This window comes from Aquarana catesbeiana, linkage group LG04, assembly GCF_042186555.1.
Source record: "Aquarana catesbeiana isolate 2022-GZ linkage group LG04, ASM4218655v1, whole genome shotgun sequence".
NCBI classification, from domain to species: domain Eukaryota; kingdom Metazoa; phylum Chordata; class Amphibia; order Anura; family Ranidae; genus Aquarana; species Aquarana catesbeiana.
The window spans coordinates 350039262-350065459 of NC_133327.1; the positions used below are offsets into that span (position 1 = coordinate 350039262).

The window sequence follows — 26198 nt, forward strand, 5'->3', positions numbered from 1 at the left end:
AATCTACCCTAATTTGTTGTGGAATAGCAGCCCTTTTCATTTTGACTGGGTTTCCTATGCACTGCAAAGCACAATTTAATGGACATGTGCATTATAACCCGTGTCCACAATAAATTGTGTGAACGGCCCCTGAATAAGAATATAGAAAATAGACCAGGCAAGTGCTGGCAGAAGATTCTAGTTACCCGGTGCATTTGCTTTGTTCACGTTGGCTCTCACTTAGCCAGGGGAAAGCGATGGCATGCCTGCACTGTAGTGCTTCATAATATATTATGAATTGTCTGTACACAAGCCCTGATCTAAACACTCTGAATAGACTATCTCAGGAATTCATATAGGATGTCCCCAACACACTAAAAAATTCCATCAGGGAGTAGCTTGTGCCCAATTCATGTACCTGCCAGAGACAGGTATGTACATCTGTCCATGTCTACGCTGAGGAAGGCATGTCGACACTGGATATTCCTTCTTTCAGTGCACTCCCTTCTGCTGTCCCCTGCCACTCCACCCATCACACTGACAGGTGCATGGCCAAGGAGCTTTGAGCTAGAGGTGGATGAAGCCTGATGTTGAACTAAGAGACTAGTTCTGTCCAATAGCCGCTTTGGAAACCACCCACTGCCGTGTGCTGTCAGTCACAGGCAAGGACCTGATGGGGAACCAGTCTCAGAATTTCCCCATCAGACTCTGCTAAATTAACAAGAGCTAAATTAACACTAAGCAAAGTCCTAGGCATTTAACAACTGTGCTCCCCACCCTCCAAGCCACCTTCCATATAATGTATTCTCTATTCACATATTCCAATAATATCAGAAAAATAACATTATGTGCCTAAACATTTATTTAACACTCCCAAAACAGTATTTTTTCTGAAGCCAGATGATCTATACAATAAAAAGATTATTAAAGAGTAGTTCCAAATTTGCATGTTGCATAAGGTGACCAGATTTTCTAAATGAAATACGGGGATGCCTTACTGACCATGCCCACATTCATTTGGGGTAGGTGGGGCAGGGACAGAGCAAGGGGCAGGGATAATAGCAGTATCAAAAACATGCTACATCAAATATTAGGTGTGGCTAAATTGTGCAGTGGGAAGGACTTAAAGGGGTTTGATAACATCTGAGCCTACTTTGCTTTGGGTCATGAGTGCATAACAAGTAGTAGTAGAGTAAAGAAAGCCAAAAGTACCAAAAGCACAGTGTTCCTCCCGAACCAAAGTGCTGTCCTCAGTCCATCATTTGCAGGCGAGTTCCTTCCCCTAATCCCCAGTGATAGCAAAGGCGGAAATGAATCTATATCCTTATCTACTGCAAGAAAGTCTACACAAGCCAAGAGGGGAGGGACCGAGTAGGCCTTGTGATATCAGCATGTGACATCATCAATAACCCCAGACACAGCCAGCAGCAGACACACCCCTCCCCTCCCTCCTCCTGCTCCAGGCCAATCACAAAAATGTTGCTTAGACAGACTGCCCCCTAGCTGCCTGAGCCAGAGACACCATTATTAAAAAGTTAAAAAGAAATCAGGTGCAAATTCTTTTAACCGGGGATGAAAAAAGGGGATGTTTTCTCTAAAGGGAATAGACCCCTAAAATTGAGGACTGTCCACAGAAACCAGCGACATCTGGTTACCCTGATGCTGCACAACATTTATACTAATGCTTATGCTGTGCTTCTTAGCATGTCATTGCCAGAGCTGCCACAGCATACCCCTTCAGTTCCACTGGAGCTGTTTAAAATAAATTGGTAAAAAATATCACATTCATCTGCTAAGCTCAAAAATATCTTGGCATCTCCATTATTTGTAGAACTGTGTATACATATATTATCGGGTAATTGAGGCTTATGGTGTATAGCTCTATGGTATAGCTCTAATGTTGGCTTTGCATTCAAAACCATGTAAAATGATATAAGAATTCCCTAAAAAAAAAAATATATCTTCTTACCCACAGCAATCTTGTGCTCTCTATCACTGCATCATTTATTATTCATGGACACAGATGCATCAGAAAGTCCATTAGCTACTCTCTTGTTGTTTTCATAGATTTATTTGATATATGGAAATAACACAGTCTGGATGCCAATGTCATTTTAGATGTTGGTGTCCAGCTGTTTGGTACAGATCATCCTATATTTCCTAGAGATATTTAAATCAAAGATGTTCAGAAAATACACCTATTTTTATATTTATGGTATTAGCTGAGCTTAAAGAAGATGATTTTCAGAGTAAGATGAAGAGTATGTGTCTCTAAAAGCAAAAGTAATCTGTATACAAGCCACGTACATAACCTTGTTTATCCATTCTGCTTGCGATTTTAAGGACAATTGTTATTCAAAGATAAACAAATGTCCAATAATAGTACTTCTAGGTACAGGTCTATAAACATGTCCCTCAGGCTCCTACTGGCTTCAGGTCTGATTCCTGCTTGCTTTCCTATGTGTATCTGCTTAGTATTTAAATTCTGTCATTCCTTATTTATTTATTTATCTCAGGTACTTACACTATATTACCAAAAATATTGGGCCCATGAACTTTAATGGCATCCCAGTCTTAGTCTGCAGGGTTCAATATTATTTTGCCCACCTTTTCCAGCTACAAATGCTTTAACTCTTCTTCAAAGCTGTCCACAAGGTTTAGGAGTGTGTCTATGATAATGTTTGACCATTCTTCCAGAAGCGCATTTGTTAGTTCAGGCACTGATGTTGGACGAGAAGGCCTGGCTCACAGAAAGGTGTTCTATTGGGTTGAGGTCAGGACTCTGTGTATGCCAGTCAAGTTTCTCCATCCCAAACTCGCTCATCCATGTCTTTATGGACCTTGCTTTGTGCACTGGTTCGCAGTCATGTAGGAACCGGAAGGGGCCATCTCCAAACTGTTCCCACAAAGTTGGGAGCGTGATATTGTCCAAAATGTCTTGGTATGCTGATGCCTCTAGAGTTCCCTTCACTGGAACTAAGGGGTCAAGCCCAAACCCCCTGAAAAAACAACCCCACACCATAATCCCCCCTCCAGCAAATGATTTGAACAAGTGCACAAAGCAAGGTCCATAAAAACATGGATGAGCAAATTTGGGGTAAAGGGACTTGACTGGCCTGCACAAAGTCCTGACCTCAACCCGATAGAACACGTTTTGGGATAAATTAGAGCGGAGTCAGCCAGCGTTGAAGCTGTTTTAGTTGCAAAGGGTGGGCCAATTCAATATTAAACCCTACAGACTAAGACTGGGATCCCATTAAAGGTCATGTGCGTGTAAAGGCAGGCATCCCAATACACTACTTTAGGCTATTAGAGTTTTTGTGAGCTTCAATGTCTAGCAGCAGAAAAAACAATTGTTTTTGTAGGAAACATCAAAAAGAAGGGATAGGGGACTTTGAGGGTACATTTTGTATAAAGAAAAAAACATGTATACCAAGAGTCTAAAAAGTTAATTAGTTTATTACAAAAAAATCATAAAAAGTAGAGAATACAGTGTAAAGCACAGTCATAGGTACATACACATTTGCCTATTATTGACAGTGAAACAAACTGTAGTCACATACAATGAACTAGTGCATCCACAATATTCAACATGTTTCGCCTGTGTAGCTTCATCAGGAAAAAGGGGGGACGCTTTATCTAATAACCATAAAAACATACATTTTTTCACAGCTTTAGGTGTATAGAAAGAAAAAAGAAAAAATATGATATTAATACATGATAATTTTGTTTTACATATTATAAAAATTAATAATAATTGTTTTTGTAGCGTTTCTTGGAGCGTTTTTCCAGCAGAAACGCTCCTAAATGCTGTCAGACACTCCTAAACGCTACTAATAGCATTTTTGAGCTTCCCCCCCCCCCCCCTTTTTTTTTTTTTTTAAAGGAACTGTAAAAATGCTAATAAAACGCTAACGCTCCTAAAATGCTAAAACAAAAAGCTATTACCAGCAGTTTTTTTTAGCTTAAAATGCTAGTGTGCATGGAGCCTTACACTAAATTCTGAGTGCTTTTAATTTTTAAAGGGTAAATTTGGCTTTGGCTTCCTCGTACAACCAAGCTCAGACTGGAAGAAAGAGAAGCAGCACACAGAGACAATCAGTTGAGCTCCAGTGCTTAAGTGATAACAGGGAACATGCGTAACAAGAGAAGAAATTAGACTGAACTATAAGTGAGATCAGTTTGCTGCTACTCCCTCACCTTTAAGCCACAGGCAGACCTAGTTGTATAATTTAACAATAGTAAAAACAAACATTAGGGCACCAGTCTGGTTCTTCTGTCTGGCAGGGCACTGTAAATGGACATACATACAAACATACAGGTAAAAACAGCTCTTATAAATTGATCTGATCTGTGTATTTATCTGATCTCTCCATTTTTTTTTTTTTATAGCAGGACTTGTGTAGGGGACCCAGCAGAATTGAGAGGCCAATACATTCTGGCTTCATAATGGCCTAACCAGTAAGGCTAATGCCGTGTACACACGGGCGGACCTGTTGACTAGACTGGTCCGACGGAACGAATCCGTCGGACAATCCGACTGTGTGTGGGCTTCAACGGACCTGCAGCGGACTTTTTCAGTTGAAAATCAGACGGACTTTAGATTTAAAACATGTTTCAAATCTTTCCGACGGATTTGAGTCCGAGAGAAAAATCCGTTCGTCTGAATGCTAGTCCGATGGACGAAAACTGACACTAGGGCAGCTATTGGCTACTGGCTATGAACTTCCTTATTTTAGTCCAGTCGTACGTCATCACGTACAAACCCGTCGGACTTTGGTGTGATCATGTGTAGGCAAGTCCGTTCGTTCGAAAGTCCATCAGAAGTCTGCCAAAAGTCCATCGAAAGTCCGTCGGAAAGACCGTCGGACCTTTGATGCCGAAAAGTCCGCCCGTGTGTACATGGCATAAAAGTTTATGGGTAAAATACTGCCCAATGCCTTTTTTTAATGTCTATCTCTCAACTCTAGGTGAAAAGATGAACCCAGTATATCAATGTGCTATGGCAATATATAAATACGGCTCATAAATCAGGTCACAGTATTTTATAATACTAGCAGATGTTTCTTAATTATAGGAGCCTGTGTATATAACATACCAATACCTAGTGATTGTATAATTGTGAGATCTGTGTCTCATAATTGTATTTCTTTATATAATTCCAGTCTATTGCTAAAATGTTCTGCCAAATTAATTACAGTAGATCTTAGGACCATGAAGAAAGAGCTGTGTCATAAGATAATGTTGTGGTACATATAATCCTGTTCCCATCAAAGTGATTAAATTGTAGTACATATAATTCCCATCCATAGAAGTACTGATGGGGATTATATGTACTACAACCTAATCATTTTGTATATGGACAGCATAGATGACTTCATAATACTCAGTCTTATTGTAAAGATGAAAAATTATCTAACCAAAAAATTTGTAAGCCAGCACTAACAAGTGATTTACGCCATTAACAAGTAATAAATACCAAAATATAGTGCAGCGCTAATAAAACTATTTCTACCGTGAACAAAATATGCTCCTCCCAAAAATGATCAACAACATATCAATGTCCTTCAAATGCTCAAACCATAGTCCAAAATGTATAAAATGGCGATACTGTAATCTTCAGTGCAATAATCTATAAACGCGCTCCCTAAAAAATTGTCTTCTCCATGTATACTGTGCCCACTTGACTCCAAATCAACTCACCTAAGTCCATAACCTCTTAGATTGCAGGAGGTTTATAATACGCTTGTTGATAAAAGGATACAGCTTCACCAATCCTCCACACCAACAGCAGTACCATCTTGAAAGGGTTATAATTGCCACATCATACTTTTATACAGCGTGACTCAGAGAAAAAAAATATAGTGCTCACTATACATACAGATCACTCACATGTGGTGTAGAAAAATGGTGACCCGAAAAAATAACTGTGCAAAATTGCAAAAAATGTCCTGCAAAACAACTTCCCACATGCTCCTTGTAGTGCTCTTCTCCTGACTGTTAGACCGCTGTTTCTAAGAGAACAGCACTGCAAAGAGCATGTAGGAAGTTGTCTTGGTGGGTTTGTACAGCTGTTTTTTGGGGTCAAAAAAAAAAATACATCATATGTGAGTGGTTTGTACAACCTATGTAGGTGAAGTGTTGTTCGACGTTTACACTGAACACTATGATATTTTTTTCTCGTCTCCGAGGCACACTGTAAAAAAAAAAAGACGAAGAAGATGTGTTAATTATAGCCCTTCCGTGCCAGTAATGGAGGAGTGGTGAAGTTCAATTCTTTTTGTCAACAAGCATGTTATAGACCTCCTGCAACCTAGGAGTTTTATTTCCTAAGGAGAGCAGATTTAGAGTCAAGTGGGCACAGTGTGCATGGAGAAGACAATTTTTTTGCACAGTATTCATATATCTCAATGCCAACAGAAAGCTAAAAGTGCAGCTGCTGAAAAATAGTATCAGCATTAGCTACATTCAATATTTCCTTGTGAATTGATTAAATATTGACTCCACTTAGCACCTCTATTTCCCAAAGACAACCTCTAGATATGACACTGAGCACGTGCATTCAACTTCCTTGGTTGACCATGACGAGGCCTGTTCTGTTAAACCGCTGTATGGTCTTGGCCACCGTGCTGCAGCTCAGTTTCAGGGTCTTGGCAATCTTCTTATAGCCTAGGCCATCTTTATGTAGAGCAACAATTCTTTTTTTCAGATCCTCAGAGAGTTCTTTTCCGTGAGGTGCCATGTTGAACTTTCAATGACCAGTATGAGAGAGTGAGAGCGATAACACCAAATTTAACACACCTGCTCCCCATTCACACCTGAGACCTTGTAACACTAATGAGTCACATGACACTGGGGAGGGAAAATGGCTAATTGGGCCCAATTTGGACATTTTCACTTAGGGGTGTACTCACTTTTGTTGCCAGTGGTTTAGACATTAATGGCTGTGTGTTGAGTTACTTTGAGGGCACAGCAAATTTACACTGTTATACAAGCTGTACACTCACTACTTTACATTGTAGCAAAGTGTCATTTCTTCAGTGTTGTCACATGAAAAGTATATATAATAAAATATTTACAAAAATGTTAGGGGTGTACTCACTTTTGTGAGATACTGTATATACTGCTGATGAGAAAAGGTATTTAGCAGTTTATATTTACTTAAATAACTGCATTTCCATGTTCAGTGTACTGTGGGAGACCAGATAAAGTGAATGCAGGGTCCCGGGTTTAGTAACTCTTTCAAAAGAAAGTTAAAATGAAAACAATGGGAAGTAAAATGAAACAGACAGAAGTAAAATGGATTGCGCTTCTTGACACTTTAATGCCTTAAGGTTTGAATAGGAATTATGGTTTGCATCTTTTTTATAGGATACATATTGGTTATACTTTGTTTACATATTGTTCTTATTGAGTTTATTTTTTGATCAATTTTTAGGTGCAGATGGAATGTGCTGGTAGCATGGTAGTATCTCCTAGGAACTGGTAGCTGGTTCAATTATAGGATAAGTCCACCTTTACAAAAAAATAATAAATGCACATTCTTTTGCAGGTAAATGAATATGAATTTTTTTTGTTTTTTTGTTAGGGGATTGTAATATCACGATGCTGTAGGGTTGCCAACCATCAGTAAATTTACTGTCAGTTTGTAAAAATCTGTGAACTGTCAGTAAATATCAGGGGCTGATAATCTGTCATGCTGTGTTGACTTTTTAAATCAGGCAAATTACTTCTTATGGGTATTGACAGTGTTTATACTGTTTTCACACTGTTTAAATTTTGATTTTGTTAGTTTTCAATAGGAGTTCTGTCCTTTTTCAGGTTGTCAGTAACAAATGTGCTCCGACAGTAAATTTTCCATGTTTTGTCAGTAAAAAATGCAGCGGGAAGTTGGAAACCCTGCGGTCCTGCATACTGTCTCTTTAGATGTCTGCCCATCAGTGGCGGCTGGGGGTTTTTTTTGGGGGGGGAGACGGGGCAGCAAACAACCACACCCGTCCCCTCCCCCGCCCTGTTTGCTGGTCGGTCCGGTACTTACCCCATCGTGGCGGGTGGCAGGCAGCGTGGTGCAGCGGTTCGGCTCCAAGTCCTCTCATACATGGCGGCTTCCAGCTCCTCCCTCCTCCTAGGCGTCCAATAGGATCGCCTGTCCTTTCAGCCAATCAGGTGACCTGTGTCAAAACCAGCTTCCTGATTGGCTGGGAGGATGATCAATGTTACAACAGCAAATATTCATTTGCTGTTGTAACACACCTGAGTGGACTGAGAGCGCACTCTCTATATTATCTCTATATTGAAGCCTATTAGAGCCTCTGGCTCTAATTGGTGCTTCAAAAAACCAGCCTCTCCCCATTGAAATTCATGCACCGATGTCCTGAAAGCCGGATGCATGCATAGGGGAGGCGACGATGGACGGGGAGGGCGCACCTGTGCACCTTTAATGGACGGGCCGTCCCTGTGCCCATACCTCCGATATGCAGGCAGTTACACAATGACTCAATGAATGACTAAAGCGCTCAATAGCACCCTGGTAGTTCAGTGAGAACTACAAGGTGACAGCCGCAAATGTTGTCGGGACTTGTAGTTTTCACAGAACACTGTGAATGAATGACGTGGCCAGGAGGCCAGGGCTTTTTTTATTATTGTGTCAACGAGTGGGGGAAGAAGATACACCCCTTTGTTTCTATAGTGATTATTACTTAGTGATCTTTAACTGCTTGTGCAGTTTATATCTAACTATAACGTATGTATAAAAAGCAAGTAATCTTAACTTAAGGATACATTACATTAGCTTTGCAATTTACCTGATATGGTAAGTCAGCCATTCTTAGGTAAGTTTCCATTTTCAGACAGAATGGAGATAAACTTGGGACACCATTGTTAGGCCGTGAAAACTGGTGTAAAATAATGGCATCTTTGGAATCAACTTCTTGCTCTTTCCTGCAAACAAACACAGACGCATAGTAAGTATTAGTATTAATTATTACATTATTAATTATGAATCTTCACCTTTTACAGAAATTAAATTAAATGAAGCTGTTATTTTAAAGCTGCAATTGTAGGGGAGACATACTAAAACTGGAGCAAACAGAATCTGGTGCAGCTGTGCATGGTAACCGATCAGAGTCTAACTTCAGCTTGTTCAATTAAGCTTTGGCAATAAAACCTGGAAGCTGATTTCTACGTAAAGCTGCACCAGATTCTGTGTGCACTAGTTCTAGTAAATCCCCCCGTCTTTTCTTAAATTAAAGATGGGGGATTTTTTTCGCCTTTCTCTGGATCAACTGTGGGTATAGGATTGTATGATATTTTTTATTTTTATTTATTTGTTTTTTAGGGTTGAACTAGATGGACTTGTGTATTTTTTTCAACCTGACTAACTATGTAACTATGTTATTATTTTATTTATGATAGAATCAAACATTATTTTAAATCCGTTCAACAGAAAAATGCCTTTTAAATGCTGCTTTACAAAAAAAAAAAAATATCCATGTAAGCCAAGCGACTTAAAGTAACACTAAACAATATCCTTATTCTCCAAATATAGTCTATATACCTCCACTCCTGTAATCTAATTTTCATTAAATCATTTTTTACTCTCTGCTTCCATGTAACATCCTCCGTGAGCTCCCGATCCTCTCCTTTCCCCCCTCACTTCCCCGATCAGCGCACCTTCGTTTTGGTCATTTGCATTGCTCTACACACACTTCGAATCCCGTATTCCATAGTCTATCTCAGGAGCAAGCAAGAGAGGTGGCTATGTTCCTACATACAGTGGGACCATGGAGAACAAATGTAGCCACCCTTTAACAGAAAGTCAAATCAAAAAGGAATTTGGAGATTTGGGGGGCAGAGGACGTGTGTCCGTTTACATCCGACAACATCCAACTCGATCCGCTAAAAACAGACAGATGGTTCCCCTTCCATCTAGTAAATCAGATGACAGTCGGGTTTAAAAGGATATAGAGGGGAGAGGGCATAAGCGGAGTGGACACAGACCAGCCATCTGCCTGTTCAGCGGGGAGTGTGTGGAATGGGGAATAGAATCATTTTCTTTCAAAGAAAAAAAAAAAAAAAAACTCTTCTATGGTCAGCTCAATTCAGTTATGAACACAGCTAAAAATCATATCAAGTTGACTACTAAATAGCAATAGCAATATACGCCAGCTATGTGGCTGGATTTACAAATATACACAGTAGGCATGTGCAGACAGCGGTGACAATGTGGTGCCTTTACTCTGTATATTACACATCTGAGTGTAGCAGTATAAAAACATATTTATTCACACAACAATTGGCAACTTACAAGACAATGTTTTGATGTCAGGCATATACATGTAGAAATGTCATTCAGGGTCAGCTTCTGGAGGGATTGCAGCACCTGTGACTGTAATGCAAAGTAGACACCACCAGGGGCAGCAGACAAAGTTTAGCAATAGGTGAATGAAAAGCAAGTTATATAAATAGAAACTCACATACAGTAAGTAAAAGGTTCAGAGCCTTTTAAGATGTGGGTCTTCAACTTCACATGAGTCCATCGTTCATTAATCATCTATATATAGGAGACCTGAGAGGGGTTCAGCTGTCACTGGGGCCAATGGATGTAGATGGGAACTCTGGAGGGCAGCTGTGCCTCGAAACGCGTAACCACGCATGTGACATCACTTCCTGAGCCACATTCTCCCCACCATCGGCCATCTTGTGGTCTTCCAGTGCTCTCCAGGTTTCCCATCCACATCCATAGGCTCCAGTGACAGCTGAACCCCAATTGGGATGTTATAAGGCTCTTGACCCTTTACTTCTGTGAGTTGCTATTTACATAGCTTGCTTTTCATTCACCTATTACTACACTTAGTCTGCTGCCCCCAGGGTGTCTCCTTTTGCATTAGTCTCAGGTGCTGAAATCCCTCAAAGCACAGTTTAGAAGGGTGCAAAAGGGACAATTGCCCTGAGCCCCCCTGCCAGAGGGAACCCTCCCTCGAGACGTCAGTAGTGTGTCCATTGAGGAAATTGTCCAGTTTACAGCCTTGCCAAGCTCTAGTCATGTCTCACTCTCTCTCACATCTCAACCGGTAGTTTTTCTTACATAATGAAGGGCTTACGGATACCTTCCCAGGTGTTAATGTAGCTCTTAAAATATGTATTTGAGTATGATGGTCACTAGTTGTTTAGGAGAAAGGTCGTTTAGCAAATTAGCACTGATAAAGAATTATCTGAGAACCATGACGACCCATGAAAGACTAAGTGCTCTGTGCCTATTGGATGTTGAGAGCAGGATTCTCAGGATGATACAGTTTGATGAGATAGGTAAAGATTTTGCAGATGCTAAGTGAAGGAAGAAAAACTTTTTGTAAATATTGTAGTGTGATGCATAACTGTGACGTATGACTCGCCAGTTCCAATTACCGGTGTAATGTGTATTCTTAGGCCCCTTTCACATGGGGCAGACTCCACCAGGAATCCACCTGCTCACCAGAGAATCTGTCCGCCGATCCCCACTGAGCAGGCGGATGGCTTGTCCATGTCCGCTCCGCTTATGCAGAGGGTAAACAGACACAGCCTGTCCTCTATGGGCGGTCGGATGTAAACGGACTGCCCTGTCCGTTCGCGCCCGTCGGCTATCCGAACGAATGTCAGCGGGTGTCAATGGACACATGTCCATTGACACCCATCACTCCATAGAAGGCAACGGATGGTCCAATCGGATCCGCCAAAAAACTGACAGGTTGACCCGATCAGTCCACCCATGTGAAAGGGGCCTTACAGTTAATAATATTTAGAAAAAAATCAGACATGTCTTCTTTGGAACCTAGCTTATATATTTTTTTTTTTAGATCAAATTGGGTTTATCATTCATTTCAGTTCACTTTTTTATTTGTCATATCATTTAATTTCTATATTGAGGGGCCCCCAAAATGAAAGTGTGCCCTGAGCCCCCCAAGGTCTAAATCCACCACTGCCCTAGGAAAGGTCATCCTGTTCTGTGAAGGTCCATCCCCGAAAGGTGACTCTGAACAACATTTCTACACGTACTGTACAGTATATGCCTGGCATCACTACATTGTCTTCTACGTTGCCAGTTGTCATGTGAATAAATTTGTTTTTATACTGCTACACTCAGATGCATCCTCTGCTGTCTTTTTCTATTACCATACAGAATCTTCAGTCTATTGAGAGGTGTTGCTCTACAGTGTTTTGGAATCACTCCACCACTTCACTTGAACCCCCCCCCCCCCCAAGCCATCTACCTCAAGTGTGATGGTCAATTCTGCTCTATATCTCTCCACATACACATTTTTCCCCAACTTGTACACCAGGATAAAACCAAGAAAAATGGAAGAAAATGTTTTTTGTAGAAGAGGTTCTTGCACGGAGATGTTAATTTGGTCCCCCTAAAATCTCTACCTATAGGTTTTAGGGATGAAAATCTGGCCCTGCTCAACTATAGGTCAACTGAGTCAATTACATGTCAAAGAAGCCAAATATACCCCCCATAGTGTCCTCTGTCCCCTCCCCCCATAGTGTCCTCTGTCCCCCCCATAGTGTCCTCTGTCCCCCCCCATAGTGTCCTCTGTCCCCCCCCCCATAGTGTCCTCTGTCCCCTCCCCCCATATTGTCCTCTGTCCCCTCCCCCCATATTGTCCTACACTAACACACACACACTCACACTGTGCAGGTAGAACTCTCCTACCTTACACAGGTGTACAGCGAGAAAAGCAGAGATTGATATCACAGGGCTGGATGGGGGCGGGAACTGCTGTTTAACTTTTCACATTAACAGGCTGGTAATTGGTTGCTAGGATCGCCCGGCAACCAATCACCTGTTGTGTAATGTAGAAAGTTAACTCCCGTGGGCTGCCGACCCCTGTCATACATGGACAAACTACTTTGGTACAGGGCATTGGTGGAAGAAAGTCAAAGCCTACTGGTGGGAATAGGCATACACTTAAAGTATCTAAACCTAATACCAAAAATGTAATGTATTGCACTTTACTAGTCTTTAAATATAGTAGCTGCATTAGTTTTCTATTTTCAGTACAATGTTATAAGCTTTCCAAGCTACCTTTTGTGAACTACACATATATATTATATGCAAGCAGCCTAGTCCAATGATGAGGAAACACCGCTCAAGGTGTGAGTGCTGCAAGTTTAGGGTTGCTTCCAAAGCAGAGATGCCTGCCCGGCTCGCCTCCGAGATCAACAAGGAAAAATGGATGAATGGTTGCATACTCTGGAAGAATGCCAAAATCTTTATTGCAGTGATCAACAAATAAAAGCACATACAGCACAGCGAGCACCAGATAAAAATGTTAACGCGTTTCATGCAGATAACAGCGCTTGATCATAACACCCTAACACTGTTATCTGCATGAAACGCGTTACCATTTTTATCTCCTGGTGATCGCTGTGCTGGATATGCTTTTATTTGTGGGTCACTACAATAAAGATTTTGGCATCTTTCCGAAGTGTGCAGCCATTCATCCATTTTTTCCAGGCAAGCAGCCTATTGCTGCTCCTCCAAAGATACAGTAGTGACTGTGTGTTTTCACCCTAGGGGAGGGGCAATATCAAAAGTTGAAAATAAAGGGTAAAAAGCCAGGAAAAAGAATACTAATGTGGCCATCACGTCTAAGGCTTGGAAAGCTGCAATATATAACATTATTGTATTTGGGTTTAGATATGCTTTAATAAATATGTATTGGTATTAAACCCAAAAGCAAACATTATATTGTAGCTTACCTTTTCTTAGATGTGATGACTGGCTTACCTTCCCTTTTTAGGTTTTCTTTTTTTATTTTCACCTAGTGATCCAGCCAGTAAGTCTGTTGATTTTCATCAGAACAAGCTATCGTGCAGCTGTAGTAGTTAGGGGGTTGAGACGAACCATTTAACACAGACAGGGTGCTTACAATGATCAGCTTTTTGTAAAACCTTTATCCCAAAAGGCAAAGAAACTGTTGCTGTAACTGCTTAAAAAGTGTTAACTGGAGTATGGCTTCAGTCTGTTAGTGTATCTAAATCTGCTAGTCCATATAATATTTCCGTCCCCCTAGACTTACAATGGTGCTGTCCAAAGGTGTCTCTATTGCTCCTTCATCCAGAGTGTAGGCACCCTAATACAGGAGGATTGTTACTGGCCTGATCATCAGATGAAAATAAAGGAAAAAAGCCTAAAAAAAAGAAAAACCAATGCAGCCACCATATGTGATGACTGGTAAACTGCAATATATTACATTTTTGGTTCTGAGTTTAACATTGCTTTAAGAAAAGCCTCCACAATTACCAATGAACGGAATCAGAAACTCTGAAACTCAGAAAAAACAGTTTTTCTTACGCTCCACAATTATTAAAATAATGGTAGATCTGATAATTGTGTAATTACCTGTACCCAAGGTCAAAACACAGATACATAACTTAGTCTAAAGCCTAGTTCACACTATTAGTTTTTTTTTTTTCGTTCAACCCAGCGGGCCGAACAAAAAAAAAAACAAAAAACTGAAGAGCTCGGTGTACTATGCGATGTTGGTACAGTGATCTCCCCCGCTGAACTACAGTGGAACCTTGGTTAACGAGTAACGCGCTTAACGAGCATTTTGAAAGACGAGCAACTTTTTTTTAAAATCCTGACTCAGTTTGCGAGTGTTGTCTCGCAAAACGAGCAGAATTCAAGCTAATGGGGTGTGCAGTACCACATTTGGCCAGAGGTGCAGGGGCGCCGGAGACACTCGGAACGGTTCGGAGCCATTCGGAAATACTCAAAATCACTCGGAAATACTCGTTCCTGAGTGTTTCCGAGCTTTTCCCGAGTTCCACTGAGCTGTCCCCGAGTATTTCTGAGGCTCTCCAGTGCCCCCCCACCTCTGGCCACATGCGCTATTGCATGCAATAGAAGTCAATGCAGAACAAATTATCTTAATTTCCATTGGTTTCTATGGGGAAACTCGCTTTGATATGTGAGTGCTTTGGATTACAAGCATTCTCCTGGAAAGGATTATGCTTGTAATCCAAGGTTCCACGGTATTATGTTCTGACAGAGGGAGTCCAGCATCCTGAACTCATCAAGACAAGAGCAGGGTCTAAAGCCCTTTGCTGGACGTGAGGATGCCAAGGGACAGTCCACCGCCGCATCATGGGGGAGAACCACCCGGGGGAGGGGATGATCAAGTAAGTAATATTTTTTCACCTCTCCCCTGGACAAAAGAAGCTATAAACATTTGCAGTGCATGCTCACTGCAAAGGATTGTTTTTATGTGCATGGAGTTGGGCTTTAGGCATCTCCTGTTGCATATCCGTGGTCTGTGACTGCTTTCTGCTACAATACACTGAATATTATGTACGGCCTTTGGGTTACGAAAGCTGACCACCACTGTCATTTTCAATCCAAAATTTATTTAAAATAAAGAAAAAAAAAAGGTTTGGATTTACATACACCTTGTATTTTTTCTATTATTTTTTTTCCATTGTTCCAATATTCCACTTAGTTTGACCACTTGCCCTTGCCACCCACTGACAGTACATTTACTGCGGGCAGGTGGCAGCTCTAGGCTAAGCTATGTCGTGGCTTAATTATTGGTTTTCTGGCGTGCTGTGTGGGCCCACAGCTAGTCTGTGATGTGATTGGTCACAACACAAGTCTGTCATCAGGTTATAGCCAATGATTTTGGCTGTATACCTGCTAATCGGCTATGGCCAATCACAGCACAGACCTCTGTGTGTTTGTAAACAGAACACACAGAATCTGCCCGGTTTCTTCCTGAGCTGTTTTCGTTCAGGGAAAGAAGCCAAGATTCTGTGTGAGTATAAGCAGCACATATACTCTTGCATACACTCGTTAGGCACATTTAACCCCTTCATTGCTTTCCTCAGTTAACCCTCTTGATTGCCCTGTCACCCAGCCAGTGTCATTAGTACAGTAACAGTATACATTATTATCACTGATCACTGTGTTAGTGTCACTAGCGATGTCAGTGAGTCAGTTAGTGTCCCTCCCAGCCAGTATCAGTTAATGTCAGATTGCCTGCCACACTATCACAGTTACAATATAAGTCACTGATCACCGCCATTACTAGCATACCTCCCTGGCTGAGGGAAGGAGGAGATTCTCACCCAAAATGTGATGGTACATGGCCCCGTCCATCGTCCCTTTGATTCTGTGAAGTTGTCCTGTCCCCTTAGCAGAAAAACATCCCCAAAGCATAATGTTTCCACCTCCATGTTTGACAGTGGGGATGGTGTTCCATACCTCCCAACTTTTTGAGATGGGAACGAGGGACTCCTATTAGCAAAAGTATGTAAGCATAGGACACACCCCCACCACACCCCCTTAAAGGAGAATTATACAAAAAAATGATTAGTTAAACTCACAAGTGCTTTTTTTTTTTTTTTTACCACTACTATTTCTTTATACTGGCTTTTGAAATGTATGCAATGCTGAAATCTAGAAACTGGATGAATGTTATAGCACTGTGAAACACTTTTTGAAAGCTAAATAGTGCATTTTATATGCAACTATATAGATCAGACAGTATGTTCCCTGGTGTCCTGGTAACAACAGCCCTCACATGAAATCCAGGCAACCGGAAGTGACGTCAGAGTCACTTCCGCCCACTCTGACGTCACTTCCGGTTGCCTGGATTCCATGCTGGTCCTGACAGCACAGCCCTCCATCTTGGATCAGAGACACAGTGTTTACCACTGCTGATCGGCTGGAACTGATTAGTTAAACTCACAAGTGTTTTTTTTTTTTTTTTTTTTTTTTTACCACTACTATTTCTTTATACTGGCTATTGAAATGTATGCAATGCTGAAATGTAGAAACTGGATGAATGGTTTAGCACTGGGAAACACTTTTTGAAAGTTAAATAGTGCATTTTATATGCAACTATATAGATCAGACCAAAATGAGGGACATATGAGGAGGAAAGGGGGACAGAGGGACATTGTTCCAAATCAGGGACAGTCTCCGCAAATCAGGGACAGTCTCCCCAAATCAGGGACAGTTGCAAACTAAGATTACTAGTGTAGTGTCTGTGTGGAGCAGTCTCTTGATTACGATCAGAACAATACTACTGTTTCCAATACTACAGCGTCCAATTAATCGCAGCGTTAGATGTGGGATTTATTTAACCAAAGATATGTAGCAGAAAGCAGAATACATTTTGATGTAAATGTATGAAAAAACTTGATATGTTTTATAATAAAGTAGAAAATATTGGGGGGCATTTTTTGTTTATATATTAACAATAAAAAACCCAGCGGTGATCAAATACCACCAAAAAAAAAGCTCTATTTGTGTGAAAAAATTATATAAATTTCATTTGTGTACAGTGTTGCATGACAGAGCAATTGCCAGTAAAAGTAGCGCAGTGCTGAATGGCAAAAAATTCCCTGGTCATGAAGGGGGTAAAACCTTCTGGAAGTCAAGTGGTTAATGGCCAGTATGACAAATTGCTAGGTGTGGTGAGAAGATTTTTTTTAAAGCCCAGCACCATCCACAACTATTTTTATTTGGTTTTGAATATAATGGGGAAGGCATCAAACCTCTGTCAGAATTTTACTGCTGTGTGTATACCTATTGCGGAGATGTCACTTTGCTTCCTGTCAGGACAGGAAGTTATGGGGAATTTCTCAAATGTGGACACAGACAAAAACAAGAGCACATTTTTAGTGGCCAGAGAAAGAGTTACCATTTCTGACGGTATGTTCACTGGTGTCCTGGTAACAACAGCCCTCACATGAAATCCAGGCAACCGGAAGTGACGTCAGAGTCACTTCCGCCCACTCTGACGTCACTTCCAGTTGCCTGGATTCCATGCTGGTCCTGACAGCACAGCTCTCCATCTTGGATCAGAGACACAGTGTTTACCACTGCTGATTGGCTGGAACTTCCACCTGCAGCTGTCTTTACTCCCAAGAGGCATCCCGGTGAACGTTATGGATTCATTGATATGCCTGTTTTACTTCCATCTTGTAAGTGTTTTTAACCCTTCCTTGTCATTAAAGTGTTTTATTACTGCACTTAGAAGCGCCTTCTTCTCTGCTTTGTTTTTCCCATAAAGTGTGCTTCCCTCTTCTGAAGTGCTGCTGTGGTGCATTAATCACATTTCAAGAGCCAGTCATGTACTGTTTGTTAAAGTCTCCTTGTTATCCAGAGCACCCTTTTCTCCACACTCCCACCCCTCCATTTTTTGTAAAGGCAGCACAGGGGGAGCAAATGATCCCAAATGCAGCCACAAACAGAAGCAGAAATTGTAACTCTTACCTTTTCCTATTCAATGTTAATAAGTTGGAGCAGAATGAAAAGGATGTCAGTTTTATCAGATCTGAGCACATTAAGTTGATGTCCACATCTGACAGCAGACCCATGACGGCTCTTTTTGCGGCCAGATGTAAACAAACTCGTGTTTAATTACATCAGGCTACCTCTGATCTATCCAGAACCTGGAAAGACTTGGAGGTAGGTGGATGTAAAAGGACAAATGTTAAATTACATCCACCTGCCTATAGATCTGCATGGAGTTTGCAATTAGGTCCACCTGAAAAACTGACAGGCAGACCTGATTGGAAAGCCTGTACAAAAAGGGCCTTGAACTAAAGCCAAAAATATCTACCTCTGTTCCAATGGTCCAATGCCTGCTCCTGCATCTTCTCCCCAGTTCCTTCTGGGTGTCAGGCTTCCGTCATCTTGATTGGCCAGTGTGGGATGATGTCAGGATTGCGAACAGGCAGGAAAATGTGTATTTTTTTGCAGAAGAGACATTGGGGAGGATTTAATAAAACTGGAGAGTGCAAAATCTGGTCCAGCTTGGCAAAGCAACCAATCAGCTTCTAGGTTTCATTGTCAAAGCTTAAAAGGGGTTGTAAACCCTTTTTTTAAAAAAATAACAAACATGTCATACTTACCTCCACTGTGCAGTTTGTTTTGCACAGAGCGGCCCTGAGCTACCTCTTCTGGGGTCCACCAGCAGCGCTGGTAGCTCCTCCCCCCATCGGGTGTCCACGTTAGAGAAGCGCTCTCCTTGGTGGACACTCGTGCTGGCGCGCTCCCAAGTCCTGCTTTTGCATGTATTCACACAGAAAGCAGAACTCGGCCCCACCCCCCAGCACCCGCGTCATTGGATTTGATTGAAAGCAGCGGGAGCCAAAGGCTGCGCTGCTATCAATCTATCCAATCAGGACACGAGACACCAGCTAGTGCTGGATGGCTTTCTCCCAGCCGGAGAAAGACAGCGCTCAGGTAAGTAAAACGGGGGGGCTGCAGCGCTACAGAAGGTTTTTCACCTTAATGCATAGAATGCATTAAGGTGAAAAACCATGAGGGTTTACAACCCCTTTAAAGTGATACTAAAGTCTCGTTTCTTTTTTTCTTTAAGAATGACAAACATGTTATACAGTGGGGACGGAAAGTATTCAGACCCCCTTAAATTTTTCACTCTTTGTTATATTGCAGCCATTTGCTAAAATCATTTGAGTTCATTTTTTTCCTCATTAATGTACACACAGCACCCCGTATTGACAAAAAACACAGAATTGTTGACATTTTTGCAGATTTGTTAAAAAAGAAAAACTGAAATATCACATGGTCCTAAGTATTCAGACCCTTTGCTCAGTATTTAGTAGAAGCACCCTTTTGATCTAATACAGCCATGAGTCTTTTTGGGAAAGATGCAACAAGTTTTTCACACCTGGATTTGGGGATCCTCTGCCATTCCTCCTTGCAGATCCTCTCCAGTTCTGTCAGGTTGGATGGTAAACGTTGGTGGACAGCCATTTTTAGGTCTCTCCAGAGATGCTCAATTGGGTTTAAGTCAGGGCTCTGGCTGGGCCATTCAAGAACAGTCACAGAGTTGTTGTGAAGCCACTCCTTTGTTATTTTAGCTGTGTGCTTAGGGTCATTGTCTTGTTGGAAGGTAAACCTTCGGCCCAGTCTGAGGTCCTGAGCACCCCCACAGCATGATGCTGCCACCACCATGCTTCACTGTTGGGACTGTATTGGACAGGTGAACAGCAGTGCCTGGTTTTCTCCACACATGCCGCTTAGAATTAAGGCCAAAACGTTCTATCTTGGTCTCATCAGACCAGAGAATCTTATTTCTCACCATCTTAGGATCCTTCAGGTGTTTTTTTAGCAAACTCCATGCAGGCTTTCATGTGTCTTGCACTGAGGAGAGGATTCCGTCGGGCCACTCTGCCATAAAGACCCGACTGGTGGAGGGCTGCAGTGATGGTTGACTTTCTACATCTTTCTCCCATCTCCCGACTGCATCTCAGTATTTAGTATTTTGTCTCATGTCCTGATTGGATAGATTGATAGCAGCGCAGCCTTTGGCTCCCGCTGCTGTCAATCAAATCCAATGACGCGGGTGCCAGGGGATGGGGCCGAGTTCTACTTTCTGTGTGAATACATGCAAAAGCAGGATTCGGGAGCGCGCCAGCACGAGTGGACCCCAGAAGAGGTAGATCAGGGCCACTCTGTGCAAAACGAACTGCACAGTGCACAGTGGAGGTAAGTAGTACATGTTTGTTATTTAAAAAAAAAAAAACAAGGGTTTACAACCCCTTTTAAGCTTTGACAATGAAGCCTAGAAGCTGATTGGTTACTTTACCAAGCTGCACCAGATTTTGCACTCTCTAGTTTTATTAAATCCCAGTGATTTTAGCAAATGGCTGCAATATAACAAAGAGTGAAAAATTTAAGGGGGTCTGAATACTTTCCGTCCCCACTGTACTTACCTGTACTGTGTAATGGTTTTGCGCAGAGCAGCCCGGATCCTCCTTTTTTCAGGTCCCTCACTGGAGCTCCTGGCCCCTCCCTTCGATCGAGTGCCCCCACAGCAAGCAGCCGATTGGCTAATTGACTTTGATTGACAGCAGCGAGAGCCAATGGCACCTCTGCTGTGTCTCAGCCAAACAGGAGGGAAAGTCCCAGGCGGCTGAGGCACTCATGCACATCGCTGGATCTAGATGGGGCTCAGGTAAGTATGAGGGGGGCTGAGGGGGGCTGCTGCACACAGAAGGCTTTTTATCTTAATGCATATAATGCATTAGGATAAAAAAAAACTTCTTCCTTTACAACCACTTTAATTTAACAAAATGAAGTTAGAAGCTTATTGGCTACCATGCACAGCTGCACCAGATTCTGAGTGGCATGCCTCTTCCGACCGCTGCCAACATCTCACTGTAAAAAGTGGTTGTAAACCGTGGTGGCCTGTCCATAGGGGCGCACTGGCACCCCCAATCCCTGTGCCAGAGGGAAACCGGAAGTGACGTCATAAGCTCCGTGGAACACACGGCCCGAGCGGAGCTGGTAAGTAAGGCTCTAAGGCTGCAAAATAGGTGAATTGCGAGCGCCATGCTTGGCGCTCGCAGTCCACTCAGCTGTGTTAGGAAAGCGAATTACTTTTCCCTTTCTTAACACTGAACCGCCTCTCCGCCAATAAGGTGCTCAGGTCTGTTACCTATCACCTGATTGGCTGAAACCAAAGGCGCCGCAATTGGACGCCTATCAGGAGGAGAGGACGGGAGATGAGGCAGGAGAGGAGATGCATGAAGGACCCCGCAAGCGGAGTGGGGTGCACACTGGCAGCATTTGATGGGCACACTGGCACCATATGATGGGTAGTTGGATACACTGGAAGCATTTAATGGACACAATGGCAGCATTTGATGGGCATACTGGTAACGTTTGATGGGCACACTGGCAGTATATGATGGGCAGTTGGGCACACTGGCAGCATGGCACACTGGCAGCATATGATGGGTACACTGGCAGCATTTGGCACAGTGGCTGTATTTGGCACAATGGCTGCGTTTGATGGGCACAGTGGCTGCGTTTGATGTTTTTTTTTTCAAAATGTTTTCAGTTTGTTTGCGCCCCCCCCCAAAAAAAGTTGAGCACCAGCCACCACTGGTTGTAAACCCTCACGTTTTTTTCACCTCAATGCATTCTATGCATTGAGGTGAAAAACCTCTTGTAGTTCACCAGCCCCCCCAGAGCCCCCCTTTTACTTACCTGAGCCTGATCATTCCTGCACCAGGGACAAGCACACCCACTCCAGCCGGTGTCTCAGGTCCTGATTGGATAGATTGATAGCAGCACAGCCATTGGCTCCCGTTGCTGTCAATCAAATCTAATGACGCGGGAGCCGGGGGGTGGGGCAGAGTCCTGCTGTCTGTATCAATGGACGCAGCAGCAGGACATGGCAGCGCGCCCGCACGGGTGCCCTGAGAGAGAGAGAGTGCTTTTCCGACGGGGCACTCAAGAAGAGAAGGAGCCAGGAGTAGAGGGAGTCTACTCTGTGCAAAACCAACTGTACAGAGGAGGTAAGTATGATGACTTTTTTTTGTTGTTTTTCTTTTAAAACTGAACCTTTAGTTATCCTTTAAATAAACCTCAAAATTAAATTAACAGCTGTTTACATGTTGGTGCTGCCGCTGACGTAATCCTTACATCAGCAGCAGCAAAAGGATTGTACATACACCGCTGATACAGAATAATGTACCCAAAATATAGTTATCTCCTAACTTCCTGACATGAGCTTCTGGATAACTCGGCTCAGATCTCCCAAGCACATGGTGTCAGCCCTGCCCACACAGACCTCTCCCCATCTCCATTACCCCTGCTTGTACAAAGGCAGATAATACAGGAAGTTATCAACTCACAAAACCTCTGGCAAAATCACCAAATACGATTTGCACTTAGTGAACAAATATAACAAAACACTTTTAATGGTGTACTTTGGCAGACCAAAGGAGAGCAAATAAGTGTATTTATTGTTAGGGTGTACATACACTACAATATCAGACTGGCTGCTATCATTTGCTACACTTAGCGCAATTACCACACTTTATACTAAAACAATAAGGACTCATTCCCAGAAGTGGACGCATTATACCATGGTTGCTTGTGTACGCTGGTAAAGGCGTGGAGGCAATGCATTGTAAATGGAACATCATACTATTAAGGCCTCCTGCACACTGAGCATTTGCCCAGCTCTTCTGAACACTTTTCTCCTGGCAGGGGGTTAAGCAGAGTAAAAACTCCCCTAAAGCCATGTTTCTCAAACGCATTTATGCACGACAAGTGCTTGGGCATTCGTTTACTCCATTGGCCAAAATATTAATTTATTCTGCTATTGAAATGAATAACCACCCGGGCCGTCCCTTCAGAGTTCTGTGCGGTAAATGCCGGCTGCAGCCACTAACACAGCCGAAGTCTGCGAACCCAGGAGGAAGGCCGGATGAAGATGAAAGCACCTTCAGCGGTGACAGAGTGGCACTAGAAGGCTTTGGTCTAGAGTAAGCTTCATATAATTTGCTAGTATGCAATGCATACTAGCACATTATGACACGACCTTGTAAAAAAAAACCACAGCAGTTTACTACTAGGGGCCATGCCCCCTTGTGACGTCACCGACTGATACATGCTGGGGGGGGTTGTTCCTGAATGGCAGTTTGGAAATGTGGTCACCCTGTTTACCTACTCCATCACAGCAGTAAGCTTTTCCTCCTATCCTCCTCATATGCTCTTTCTCTCCCCTGATGAAGTAGCTTTGAGAGCTCACTGCTGTGACGGTGGAGGTGAGCAGTAATGATTTGTCCTCTCTTAGCAACGTCCTAGGAGTATTCCGGTCAGGCTTCAGGAGGTATGTAAATGGCCTACACCTACCTATAGCAAGGGCATTATTCAAATTTAGTCAGAGCTGCACAGTTTGTTTTTTATCTACAGACACCCCTTACCTGCATAGGCAGTTTTTTTGTAAAGGTAAACTAACCCTTTAATGCTAATGCTACTTTAATGTCAATATATAGTGACCCCAGTATTCAATATAAACAGGCTTAATGTTATACAGTATACTCATGTATATATATATATATATATATATATATATATATATAAAATGGCCCGTCCATTAGGGGCGCATGGGCGCTGCCCCCCTATCCATGTGTCCGCCCCATGCAGGACGTCAGAAGCATGAATTCCAAAGGGGGGGTTTGAAGCACATGATTAGAGCCAGATGCTCTAATAGGCTTCAAAAAAGGATGGGCTCGGGGCTCAGAGCACTGTGAACCGAGCCCACCCATTTGTGTGACAATAGCGAATAAACATTCGCTATTTTCACACTGATTCTCCTCCTGAGACCCGTTTCCCGATTGGCCGAAAGGAGAAGCGAGAAGGAGAAGCTTTCCGATTGCCCCTCCAGGAGGAGGGATGAGACGGAGACTGCTGTGATGCCCACGGAGAACAGGAGAAGCCGCCCATGATGCCCACCGCCTGGGTGAAGCGCTGCCTTGCCATAGACATAGTAAGTGCTACCGGACCGGAGGGGGGGGGTGGTTGTGGGTGCACTGTTTACCGCCCCCCCAAAAGAAAAAATTACCACCAGCCGCCACTGTATATATATATATATATATATATATATATATATATATATGCTGTACATGTATTTATAGCCTATTCTTTGTTTGCATACTGTATATTTTTTGCCTGTTTGGTCACCAGTAGGCCAATAGCCTGTCTATTACAGTAAACAGGCTTGTTTAGGCATCATCTTTCCCGGGAAATGGTGATGGTGCTGTATGTTGAAGCCAATGTCAAAGGCTATGTTTGGGAAGATTCGTCAGGCCATACTAGAGTATCACTGAGCAGCAAACATCCAGATTAGGACAGCATAGCACAAGCTGCTTTCTCCATTGGCTTCAGTCTCAGATCTATTAATTAGTGATGTCCCCACCTACTATTGTTTACAGCTAAAGATAACATTACAGTAAGTGAATTACCTGTCAGAGGATGCAACTGAATCTATAAAGATCTTGATTTTTAAACAAAGTAAAACACAACAAACAACTGATACTGACATTCCCCATCCCCTTCTGTCCTGAAACAAAAAAACAAAGGTATATTCCTATTGTTTACACAGGAAAGATTTTATTTCTGACCCATCAACAATCTACAGATTTTGGTTTCCCTTTTATCTCATCCCGAAGCCCCATACACGCTATCAGATTTTCTGCTGATTTTTTCCTTCAGATTTACCAAAACCATATAATATGAGGTCAAACCTTAGGAGTTTCGATTTGTATGCAATCAGGCAGGCCCTTGCACTACATGGTTTTGGTAAATCTGAAGACAAAAAAAATCAGTAGAAAATCTGATAGTGTGTATGGGGCTTAAGGGATTAAGAAAAAAGAGTGAAAGGGGTTAATACTTTGCAGGGGTTAATCCTGTGCAGAATGTTAACAAGGCTTGTCCAGTAAACACACTGATGGTGATAGAAGTGTGTATAAAGGAACAGGACCAAATCAGATCCACCTCTGATTGGAGGTCTAATATTGGTAAGAGGCTGTCAATGTCAAATCACCAGTCCATGTCACAGTCTGCTCTGATTTTGATCTGTCATATCAGTGTTTATCATTTGTAACATTAGGGATCCCCCCAAAAGAGATGAGCCAGCAGGGTCTGTCCCCCCTCCCTCCCCAGGCATGTCCTCACCTGATTGCCAGCAGCTCATGTAGAAGGTATGCAGCAGCAGCCAGCAGGGCCCCCCCAGTCAGATAGAGGGTTTTCTTCCACCAGGAATCTGATCCCAGTCCTGACATAACGCCAGTGTAATCCTGTACAGGGAAAGCGATGATGTCCCCATAAAAGGAGTAGTTGTCCTCTGAGCCTGCACACCAGCACAGGGAGAAGGTCTGATTCCTGCTCAGATCAACCACACAAGACCTGGACCAGACTAGAGCAACACCCCAGTGCATGCTGTGTGCACTCTCCTCTGCAGCCTAGGAGATGCATGAAAAGAACAAGGGAAAGCTGGAAGGTTACATTCAGCCTCTGGAAACAAGGAGCCAGGAGAGGCAATGTGATGATGATGATGATGATCACTAGCAGGGAGGAGGCAGATCAAGCATCATATGGGGATGCCACTCCTACACCTCCTCTCTGCTGCCTGATCTTCCCTTCCTCTTTGTGCTCTGCTGATGTCATTCTCCATCCTCACTGGGAGAGGAAACTGTGTGTCTATACATCAATATACATGCAGGGTTACCAGTAAATCATTGCCATTGAAATGGAAGGAACATTCAAAAGGAGGAAAAAATATATGCCTTTGCTGTGTATATATATATATATATATATATATATATATATATATATATATATATATATATATATATTCTTCCTATCTACTTTACCTATGAGTATTAGGCTCCATTCACATGGC

The 26198-nt window shown here is 42.5% G+C and overlaps 1 protein-coding gene across 1 annotated transcript in view; it reads right to left on the reverse strand.

The window, feature by feature from the left end:
• Positions 1-25925, reverse strand: part of FAXC (failed axon connections homolog, metaxin like GST domain containing) — a 55052-nt gene extending 29127 nt beyond the window's left edge. The window contains exons 1-2 of the mRNA XM_073626983.1: positions 25472-25925; positions 8784-8919 (exon numbers count right to left, since the gene is read on the reverse strand). Of these exons, the coding sequence (XP_073483084.1) occupies positions 8784-8919; positions 25472-25734 (399 nt within the window). The 5' untranslated portion in view covers positions 25735-25925. The remainder of the gene's footprint in view (positions 1-8783; positions 8920-25471) is intronic.
• Positions 25926-26198: the final 273 nt, after the last annotated feature.